General features: G+C 40.4%; 1 protein-coding gene across 1 annotated transcript; it reads right to left on the bottom strand.

Annotated features, from left to right (window-relative positions):
- Nucleotides 1-7,976: 7,976 nt before the first annotated feature.
- TRH (thyrotropin releasing hormone) lies at nt 7,977-10,887 on the bottom strand. The gene is made up of 3 exons (XM_005521945.3): nt 10,814-10,887; nt 9,600-9,816; nt 7,977-8,759 (listed from the first exon to the last, which is right to left on the bottom strand). Exons 2-3 carry the CDS (start codon nt 9,793-9,795, stop codon nt 8,194-8,196), a joined length of 762 nt encoding a protein of 253 aa, XP_005522002.3. The 5' UTR covers nt 9,796-9,816; nt 10,814-10,887; the 3' UTR covers nt 7,977-8,193.
- Nucleotides 10,888-11,493: the final 606 nt, after the last annotated feature.

Here is an 11,493-nt window from a genome sequence, read left to right as displayed (position 1 = left end):
GTGGGGTTCACTGATTTTCTTCAAGAATCCAAGTCTATAGAGCGAGTAAAGAAATCAGGGGGGGACACTCTCTCTGGTTTGCATTCCACAGTTTATTTCTGTGAAGGGGAATCCAAAGGACGAGAGACAAAGGATTTGGGGTTTGGGGGGGTCTCTTTTAACAGGGTTTCTCGGAGGGAGGGAACATCAGAGAGGGAACCAATTATTTTTCTCAGTTAGTACATCTTACAAACTTTCTACAAATCAAGGTTACACACGCCAAGATAAGAAATAACAGACACTAACTTCTTCAAATGCCCACAAAGGTGTGGGAGTATTCTATACAGAGGGGCAGAGGGGAGAGAGGGGGGGCCTGGTTTCCTGGCAACACAGGGGGAAAGAAAGGGAAGGCAAGGTAAGCATGCCCTCTCAGCTTCCATAGTTTAGAGGCATTCTGGGACAGGAAAAAGTTACAAACTTCCGTGTAGGAAAGAAGAGTTCTCTTCTCCCAACCCCGTGCTTTCCTGGGCTAAAGAAACTTCAAGCAGCTGGAAATGCCAGCGGGGTCCTCTCTTTACTCTACCCGGCCTCTCGCCGTGGGGCTGAGGAGAGAAACTTCAGTGACCATGGGAACTTGACGCCAGGTAAACAGTTTGGAGAAAGAGAAGCTGGGGGTGGGGGGAGAATGACAACTAAAAGATGGGAAAAGATACATTTCAGGCTATCAACTACAACACATTAACAGTAGATTTTCACTCATCATGCCCTGCTCTTCTACCCTCCGGGTTAAGTCCTTTAAAGCCTTTTCAGCACGGATCGAGACGGGCTGGGGAGGAAGAGAACCAGCCTGAGGCTCAGTGTCTTAGAAGATTCACCTGCTGTGGTGTCATCCCCCTGGATTTCCTGGAGCCGGGGGTTTTCCTGGTAGTGAGCCATGCTTGTGCCACCTGAGCCATACCTGTGCACCTGAACTACCTATGTTGTTCCTTGACCCTTTTGTCCTCTGTTGAGGCCACTGAGTTACAACTCGCTGAACAGTGAAAGAACGATACAGCAATACACGTGTCTCTAGAAGAGCTGCAAGATCTATGGAAGTGCAGAGCTCTTGGGGAGGTTTCCGTTGGTATTTCAGTTTTCTGGTTCCTGTTTCATGTGCGTGATTTGTCACGAGTGTGCGGGGAACGGGCAGAAAAAGGGGTGGGTGAAGGATGGGAGACGTGGCAGTCACTAGATGGCACGACAAGCACGTCTTAGAGCAGCCGAGGGCCTGTGGGGGCCGTACATTTCACAGGCATTTGCTGTAAGGGTGGTTTTTTTTCTCCTGCCTGTGATCTGTGAGCCCTGTTGACCCGGGCACTCCATCCTCTCTTGCCGTTCCCGGGTAGTAAGTATCAGATGTGTAAGGAAAAGCAAGGCTGTACAGAACAACAAGCTCTTCCCTCAACCCTGTCTCTACGCAGCTTCAGTAACTGCTCTTTTTCAAAAATAAAGTCTTAAAGGCTAATTAAAGTGGTAAATACAACAATTGACGTCTGGTAGCCTCCTGTTGGGATACAAACCATGCAGTGAGGACTGCCGGCAGTGAGTTGTGCGGAGGATGATGGCATCCTGGGCTGTGCATGAGATATCAAACATTTCAGTGTATCTTCAGTCAATTGAGCTCCTTTGCATGTTCTATTTTTGACCACAGATATGAGAACACATCTCACCAAATGAATCTTTTTCAAGTACTGATAAAACACCTGATAATGTCAATCACTCTTGAAAAGAGAAATTTTATTCAACATGTTTAAAGAAAAATGCCGCTGGTTTTCCTGTTTCTGAATATAAGTGGTTTTGAGCCCTTCCTGAGGAACTCATTCCCCATGAAGTGACTGCACCAGCTCAATATGATTTAGATCTTTATGAGAGTGTTAGACTTACTAGGAATATCTCTGAGACAATTAGAGGACTGATACTACAGAGTTATGCCAGATGCAGTGATGTGCAGAGTGGTATCAACTTGCTCCCAAAGGGAAATTTGAGCTTCTCTGTCCCTTAACAGATGTTGAGCATGACCTAGTTTTGTGCTGGTGTAAACAAGAAGACTTTGGCTGCTATTATTTGATCAGGCTCATCACACTTCCCCATATAGAGAGCGTTCACAAAGTGAAAACATCCAGGTCAGTCTAAAGCAATTCAGTTTACAGTGCTTTAAAAATTAGTCTTCATCCAGCTAGTTGCAATAGGAAGAGGTATTTGGGGACAAATTAAACCTTACTGCAGTCCTACAGATGCTCTTAGGGACTGCATTTGTATCAGTAATGGCTCACAGGGAATTAATGCAAACAAGCAGTAGCACAGGACTTGCTCCAGCACCAAAATCAGACCTATACTGCCCCATCATGCCGCTGGGACATAAAAGCTCAGCTGACAAAACCTCACATCTATTAGGTAACTCCTCCTCTGCTGCAATCAAGGTCCTTTGCAAACAGTAAGAAAATGAGTGGTGAAATATGTTTGTGAGTTGTAATAACTCTTAACTGTGAATTTTAGGATCTGCTCCGTTGCTAAGTTGGTCAGTGCTACTGATGTCCAAGAGGAGAAATTTCAATGGGAATATGGCTGAGAAGGGGGATACAGTTGACCCCATAGCCATGGCACAGCTCCATCAGAAATATGTTCCAATTGGGGTCACCTGTACTCTTTGACTTCTTGTAATACCTTCAGTGCCATTTGGAATGTTTAATAATGGAATCTGACCTCAGCACAGGACAGGTAAATGCAAATGATGCCTGTCTAGTTATCAGGGTATTCAAGTGGAATGTTTTTCACAAACATGCTGAAAAAAGGTTTAAAATATCTGAAATTTAACAGCATTGAGTTCAATATAGACTCTCTAAACAGAGTGTAAGCAGAGTGAAAAATCAGACTGTTGTTGAGAAAATCAGAATGTTCTTTGTAAGTATTCCCTAAAAAAAGGTCACTTAATATAACTTAATGCTGTTTTTAAAATTTGCCTAAGTTCAATTTTATAATTTAATGATAGATTTTTTTAAAAGTTCATTTGAAATCTCCTAACATTGAAATGGGTAGCACAAAACTCATCTTACAGCATTAATGGTCTTTAATTTATTAGAGAAGATGTTTTTGTTTGTTTAGGTGGATATAGCCCAAAATCCTATATTTTTCATTTTGTTCAGAGAACTAAAATATTTTCATATTGTTATTCATTTTACCAAAGCTCATATATTCAATATACTCAAGTTGCTTATACTAGCATTTTGATATATAACAAATCTGTTAAATTAGTCTGTGTAGACAGGATAGAAGCTACATTCCCATGCCAAAACCATGATTTTTACTGTGTTTGCAGTCTCATCAATCCAAACTGACAGCCTCATAGTTTGCAACAGCAGCATCTGACTACTTGTTGAGCCCCTTTTATCTGATTTGTTGATTAACTGCTTCAGTACCTGCAAGCCAGTTATCATGTCAAATTTGTTTGGTCCCTTAACTCTGCTGAATAATTTGTCATATTGGTCCTGAGTGCCATGGAGTGGCAGTACTTACATAAAGTAGGTGAATTATAAAGAGGAGAGATGGAAAGATTCAGAATTCCTTTGCATTTACATTTAATTTAATGGTTTAACTGTAAGAGCCTGGATTCCATTCAGGGTTCATTTCAAATGTCAAGTACACCACATTTGGGTGCTGTCTCTTCTAACCTCTCATCTTCTCTTTTGTGTACAGACTTGTGCAGTAACCAATCCCCTTCTTGAAGACAGCATGTCTAAAAGCAATAAGTAGAATACCCCCACCAGCTGGTATTTGACAGGGAATGATTTATGATTTTTTTTGGTAGGGTTGTTGCTCTCTTTTTCAACACCACTTGCTTGTTCAAAGAGATTGCTTTTTGTGTTGACTGTTTTGGCTCAGAGAACCTTTCATAAATTCTTACTATATTTTTAATTTGTTTTGACTTTTCTCCTCTTCTTCTTTTTTCATAAGTCTTCTTCAGATACCCCACACAGTACCAGCTTCAAAATCAAGAGGGAATTTATGGTGGAAACATATACTTCCCTGTGAAAATTGCTTTGAATCAGCAATCATTTTTCAGGCAGTCTCTTCAGATCGCTTTCCCTGGTTTTCTAGTCATAATGTAACATTTTCCCTGTACCAATCAGCTACTAAATTGTCTATGCTGCATCATATTCATTACATCTTTTATGGAGAGAAGATGGCAATGAACTAACTAGCTATGGTGTGTTGAATCCTCGTTTACCTGCATTCCATTTTGTAGGAGTATTTGTGCAATTTATTAAGTCCATATTCCCCCTCTTTCCAATGCATATGGACAGGAAGAAAGTGAGAAAATGTTAGCTGTGAAGAAGGTGTTCCTTCAGTCAACCCTTCTGTCACATACTGCTGTCTTGTCTGGATCAGTGGCTGTCAGTTCAAACCACAGTGGCTGAAATAAATTCAAGAGCTGGTTTCACTTTTTGGCTGCGATCATTCCATTGTGTTAGTATCTGACATGCCCCATCATTATCAGAAATGAGTATCCTGCCCTAGCATAGCAATACAGTTTATGATCTAGTAGCACTCCTTCAGCCAGTGCTCCTTCCATCTCGTGGAAGCAGACAAGGTGAATTGGCTGGTACCTGACAAATGTCCTTCCCTTGGTTTCCTTCTTAGTACTTTGAAGCTGTGTTGGTTTCATCAAGGAGACAAAGCACGAAAATCTTCACACAGATCTAAAAGTAATCTTAAGGCAGGTACATTAACTCATTTTTCTCAAGGAATTTCCCATCTGGTTTTATTGAAGGTCTCTGTGTCCACACTTTCCTCATTACTCAGCAGGAGTGGGGAGTTCGTGCTGTTCTTATCATAATGTGAAGAGAGGCTTCTGCACTCCAATGCTGATAGTCCATATACCCATTTCTTAGAATCAAAAAGATTTCCCTGTCTTAATTTTTTGTGTCATGTCTCTGTACAATCTAGACCTCACACAGCCTCATCCCTCCTGCATTTTCCACTTGGCTTCTTTCAATCATATTTTTTTATTTATAACGATGTCCTGACTGACTGATGCTTTAAAGTTACAGCTGACCCTTTAATATCAACTGAGTAAGTTACCAGGGAAGCAGTGACTACTTCAGCTGTGGTGATGATGTTGTTTTCAAACTTTCTTCAACTAATGAGCGGTTATAAGTAGTAATAAAGGTGTTTGTTGGGGCCACATGTCCCTTGGAAACACTCAGCCCATGCTAATTACGGTGGGTCAGTGAAGAGGTCTGGGCTCATAAGTAAGTGTGTGGGAGGGGGCATAGAACAGTAATGGTGAGAGGTATTGAAAATAGTTGCAGGAAATGTTAATTATGCAGCTGGTTCACATAAACTTCCTCCTCCCATTAAAAGCAAAGCTCATTTTGAAGACAATTATAAAATCTGTGCTTTATGAATCAAGCTCCCTTATGTGTCAGTAACTGGTAATACCCAGATATATGAAACTGCAATGGGATCAACAAAGAACTCATCTGTGCAAGGTTGTTTTAGTCTCAATTAAAGCTGGAAGTAAAGTTTTCCGTGACTGTGCTTCCACATTAGGGCCATCGCACAGCTTTGCTCTGTGGATTTAATTCAGATTCTGCAGAGGAGATTTTTCTGCTGACTTCCATGACCTTTGGACCAAGTCTGCCTCTGGTTTGTTCCTGAAGAGCCCTATCCTGTCTGACAGACAGACAGTGCACTTCCTCAGGGAACTGTGCACCTGTAGGACCTGGTTCTGCAGTTGTCACAGTGTGAGTGACAGAGCAAAGCTAGTTACTTGTGGACGTTTACATGGCTATTAAATTCTCTTAAGTTTTAATAAAAAGTTACAGTGAAGGGAAAGTATACAATAAAAATAAGATGACGAGAGAGATGTGCAATTAACTAATTCTTGACTTATAACTAAACAGTATATATATATATATATATATATATATGTATTTGTGTTGTTCATATTGCTAAGAGATTGCCCAATATTTACTATTCAAAGAAGCATAACACTGTAGGATAAAAGCTGGCTATTTTCTGCTTTGTTCCTTGGCCAAACTCCAGAGCCAAAAAGCTTTTAAGATTTAAATAAATCTGACAAATACTTAACTTGGAACTTGTGCTTATGTGTGCTTCATAGTCACAAAAGTGTGAAATCCCCAGTGGCAGTTAATGCTCTGAGAATGATGTCTGTAAGAGAAAGAGTGTACTTGCCTGTTAGTATGTCTGCAACACTGCAGATAACTGGAAGAAATTAATAAATAGAGATTAAATTTTCATGCAGACACTGAGAGAAAATGTCCTTTTGATCCAAACTAGAATCTGGACAATTTGAGATACAAGAGTGAGTTAGAAAAAAGAACTTTTGAAATATGTAATCTTTGATGTCACCCATGTTTACCCAGTTCATAATTTTTCTTTTGTGTGTTTCACTTATCTTGAAGATTTCATAGCAAGTAGTGTTCCCCAAGGTTTAAGAAGCATTCATTCACTGCCAAAAATGGTATATGAAATTATATCTTTCAGAGAAATAGGCTTTTCCCTGATAAAATGCAAATGACACATTTTAAAAAGCATCATATATAGAAAGTGTGCTGCAGGAAATTGAAGTGTATGGAATGTCCCCACCTATCTTCTCTAAGGACTTCTTCAGCACTTGTTTATTAGAAACCTCCAGTCAATAGAAGATGTCTGACCATTGTCACATACTGAAGAGCGTTTTATTTCCAAAGTTAGAAATTGTTTGATAGACCATGTTAAGTGTTGATCAGCCTGTGGGCATCCAGCTTCAGTGAAACTTGTGAGATGATTAATTGTTTTTCTTCAGGGCAGCTAAATTGCAAAAGCTTCTGCAAAACTGATTTCTGTAACTGAGGAGGAGTTCCAAGTCAGCTAATGTGTCTCGATGGTATTGAGGATGAATGTTGATGGAAAATATACTCATTTGTTCATAAAAATAACATTCTAGCAAAATATTGATGTGCTGTAATCTCTTTGAATGTACAAGGAGTGATGTAACTCAGTGTGCTCAGTAACTGTGTATCAATTGCAGAAATCAGTAAATCAATTGTTTAGACCCACTTTAGCCCAGATGCATAATTTTGTGTGTCATACAGGTGGAAGATTTTAAAAGGGAGTCTATCATCCTTCCACTTCAGTAGTTAAACAGTTTCAAGTACAAGCATGTGCTGACCACCAGCACGCAAGGAGATTATATGTAGAAGAATACCTTTTGATGTTATTTTATTTAGCTTGAGTTGGTTGTATGTTTTTCATGCTATTTCAGTGTGTTTGCATAACCAATAAGGACACCAGAGTTGACTATTTATGTTTATTGAATAATTCATATCAAGTAAATACTTTTGGAAGTCTGACCACAGAAAGTAAAAGCATTCCTTTGAGAGAAGTCAGAAATCCTCACTGGAAAGGATTTCCTCTTGCTTTATTATTAAATGTCTGAGGAGAAGGCATGATTTCAAGGGGGATGACTGAAGTGTGGACACACCAGGGTGGGAGTTCTAGTGTGGGCTCTACACAGTCAGGGGGATCACTGCTGTGATTGAGATGTTCAGGGATGTATTAACCGTTTGCACTCTGTAGCATCTTAGGTGAAAAGGGTTTTCCTGTGCCAGTTCCAAGTCAGACTATCAAGTCATTAATTTCTTTTGTTCCAGTTGAAACTGTTCCTGTCTCTCTATAGTGCTTACTGTCTGGACAGATTGTAGTGTACAAGGACTCAGGTGTCCAGAATGTTATAATTTAGAACTGAAAAACTGCTCTATTTAATTTTGAAACAATTGGCATATGTTTTTTCTCCCTCACTATTTACTGATTTCACTGATGTGAGAGGAAACCATATAATTATTCTATTTCAGTAGCATCAGAACAGAAATTTACGAGCCTGTTTCAGTCATTTAGGAACACACAGTTGGATTATTCTGGGGTCTGGGCTCCTGAGAAAATAAGCACTCTTCCTAAAGTGGGGGAATTGATTCTCAGCTTGTTCCATTCATATGGGTCCTTTAAGTTCCTTTGCTTTAAGTGTGTGACAAAGCCATTAACTTGGATGGGGACATTAACACACTGAAAGGTAGGTGCAGAGGTCAGCAACAGGAAGCCAAAAATGAGTGAACAGAATGTTTTGGTGATCTGGCAATTTACTTCACCAAATGCAAGTGCTACACAATTATTTTGTCATTCCTGTTTTTCACTCTCCAATGCTGAGCTCTTTCCTGGGTGCTGACGCTTTTCTTCTACCCTGTCTCTGCTAACATCTTCTACTAAATCAAGCAACAAGCTGCCTTTGTGACAGGTGAATGAGGCCTGATGGCCTGTGTCATCTGAGCTGTCAGAATTCCAGTGCCATTTTCCAGGATGCTGGTGTTTCTCACTGTATTCTACCTCATAATTCCAGCCTCTTTTGCTAGGATGCTGGTGCTTGTACATTGGATACCTTCTGCCTGGATGTTCTTTTTTGGATAACTCATTCATGTAGGTTAGCTGTGCCCTAGGGCTGTTAGCAAACTGATCCAACTGTGACTTTCTGCCAGGAGGCTGTTGTCTTTTCAGCTCCAGATAGACATCAAGGTCATCTTCCATCTCTCTTTTTCCTGGATGCTGCCTCTTCTGAATGTCTCCATAAGATGTCTCTTCCTCAATAGCTCTTTTTCCAGGATGCTGTCTCTTCTTCAGGTTACTTACATACTTTTTCCCAGGGTGTTGTCTTTTGGAAAGCCATTGTAGCAGAGGGGCATTTGATTCTGACCAAGGAAAAGAATAACATTAACAAGATAATCCTCCCTAAGGAAGTTGTTACAGGAGTCTGTGGAGCAGGATCATAATCTGTTGTTCTTTGAAAGCCAACTCAATATTTCCAGCTACCAGTCATAACACTATTAGTATCTCTTACTCATTCTTAAGCTCTTTTTAACATTTCAGGTCTCGGATCAACACAACCAATTCTCAGCATTGATGTGAAGAGGGATGATGGCTTTTCCTGTGGGCACTTGGGGCCAACTCATCTTCCACTCTGGAAGGGCCCTGTGCTCCTGTGCACCTCTGTGCTGTTTCTTGCAATCCCTGAGTCTAATCTTCCACTGCTGTGACTACTGGTAGCAGAGCATCTACAAGGTGGGAGGTGCATACACTGGAGCACCCTCGAGCATTCCCAGCCACGGAAAAAACCCGCCTCTGTAGGGGGGTAGGAACCAGTGGATTAAGGCAGTAGGTGAATGGTAGCACCCCCACTTCGAGTTTACATTAGGTACAGAGTCCACAAGTGCAGAACGTCCTTCATGGGTCCTCTTCCCTAGGGAAGTACCCGCCAGACAAGCAGGTTTTCTGTGACAGGCTTCTACCTTTTTATTATGCAGCAGCTGCTTAGTGATAGTACAGCCTTTCCTGAGCAAAGAGATCTTAGAGAAGAAAGCATCTGTGAAAAACTGTCAGTCAGTGTATTGCAGCAGCCCTCTTATCCTTCCCCTCCCCTTAATTCCAGAGCTAAGTATGACCATTAGAACCTGGAAATCATACCTTGGATCTAATGATCTCAGCCAAGCGCTATCCCATCACCAAATGGGTGTCCCCAGTGAGATATATACCTTTATTAATCCCTTCTTCCTTTTCAGCTTTCTTGAGGACAGACTGAAGAATGAGGCTTTCAGGTCTCTGAAGGATGTCATCCAGGGGACTTTTTCCCATGTTTTCCCTTTCCTCTGGAAGGAGATGTCCCCCGTTGAAGCAAACACCACACAAGGTCAAGCAGAGGAGTAGCAGGGGCAGCTGGAGAGATGGCATTGTGGGACAGGATTCCTGCAGCTTCCATGGACAGAGAACAACAGGGGAGGAGGATCAAACTAGCAATAACAGCAATTTTTCCAGACACTGAAAAATAAATATGGCACTGCTGCAGATCTCTTAGGGTCTTTCCTCATTTTGGTTACTAACCTCTCAGTTTGTTTTTTATCCTCCAAAGCATCTAAATTCTTCATAATTAAAGCCAGGTAGTTGATAATTTTTCTGGCAGAATAATTATGATATGAACTGCCTGAGGCACAGGTGATTCTGAAAACCAGTGATTTTACTCTGTCTTCTGCCAAGAGGCAAACGTAATTTCCCCCTTGAACTCTGTATGCACAAGGTTCAGGCATCTATGCCTGCTATTCCCACGAGGCAATTCCCTTTGCTAAGGGTTCATTTTAAAATACTGAGATTAGCGGCACCTCCACTCCACCTTTAGTTAAAGCCAAACCTAAATAACCCACTAGTTTTTTAATAATCCTATCTTTTTCTATACATTTAAAGTAGCCATGTGCCTGGGTATTTGTCAGGCTAAGATGTCAGTTATGCTCTGTGGGGCAGGGAGATTTCTTGGATGGAAAGAAATGAGAGAAGTACCTTATATTTTTTTTCAGAGGCATAGTAATAATAATTGTATCCTCTATTACCTCTTGCCCAGATACCAAGTGTTTTTCTATTTCTTCTAGCTAGCACTGAATTCCTAACACACTTAGGGATTAATTTTACAGTAAGCAGAGTTCCTTCAGTAGAATGGAATACATCTTTAATACTACTATAGCTGTCATTTAGCTTAATTATATCTTCAGAATATAAAAGAAATGCACAATTTCATGAAGTCCTACAAATTTTCCAAAGAGAAAATGAGTTCATTACCTTTGTTATTGGCAGGTTTTTATCAGTTCTGATGAAATCCTTGAGCAATAGACGTAAGAACATCATATAGTCAATTTGACTCAGAGCAATCTTTAGACAGAAAGGTAGAATCTGATAAAAATGAAATTATTTGATAAATTACCTGATTTGTAGTTTCAGATTTTTGCTTGATGCATCTGCCAAGTGCTTTAAAGCTGTTCGTGCACCTGAGCTTCAGAGTTGTCCTTTTGCTGCTGCAGGCACACGGAGTGTCCAACAGAAGCGCTGCCGTGTGCTCTCTGCATGGCTCACGTCTCTGTACTTATATGGTTCTGCCTCTGGACCCTTTATGCAAACAGCTCTGAGGTAAATTAGGGGATATGATGTGTTCTTTTTTTTTTTTTTAAACTGCTCTCAGAGAGCTGCATTTTGAATGCATTTTAAGATTCACACAGTTATCTGCTGGCCCCAATATATTCATGCTCAACTCCCAGAAATAGTTATTTTCCCATTCTCTAAAGAGATTATGTTGAATTTTATGTAACTCAGCATGAGGAAAAGGAGGTTTTCTTTGCTTAACAAAACTAAGCTTGTTTGTCCTCTGTTAAGCAAGTGTTTTGGAGCAAAAGCAGAGAGGTAGGTAATTAATTAGGTTAGGGGGGAAAGACAATGGCAAAAATGTAATGGATTCTATTTAAATAAGTTTATACCATGGCTTCTTATTCTGAATGACACTATACAGTTTCTGGCTCACAATTCCATATTTTTTTGGCATAGCCTTTAACAAAGAGTATTTTAGAATATGCGGTGCATAGCATTAAATATTAGAATATGTTTATGTTG

This window comes from Pseudopodoces humilis, chromosome 13 (assembly GCF_049639895.1).
Source record: "Pseudopodoces humilis isolate 2021_Gansu_Grassland_sample_001 chromosome 13, ASM4963989v1, whole genome shotgun sequence".
Lineage (NCBI taxonomy): Eukaryota > Metazoa > Chordata > Aves > Passeriformes > Paridae > Pseudopodoces > Pseudopodoces humilis.
This window is presented reverse-complemented; position numbering and strand designations above follow the sequence as displayed.

Excerpts from the sequence above, each read along its gene's own strand:
- TRH (XM_005521945.3), bottom strand. The coding sequence starts at position 9,795 with ATGCCATCTCTCCAGCTGCCCCTGCTACTCCTCTGCTTGACCTTGTGT. Across the intron at positions 8,760-9,599 it reads GGAAGAAGGGATTAATAAAG|AATCAAATGCCCCTCTGCTA; the intron begins GTATATATCTCA and ends TTCCTTGGTCAG.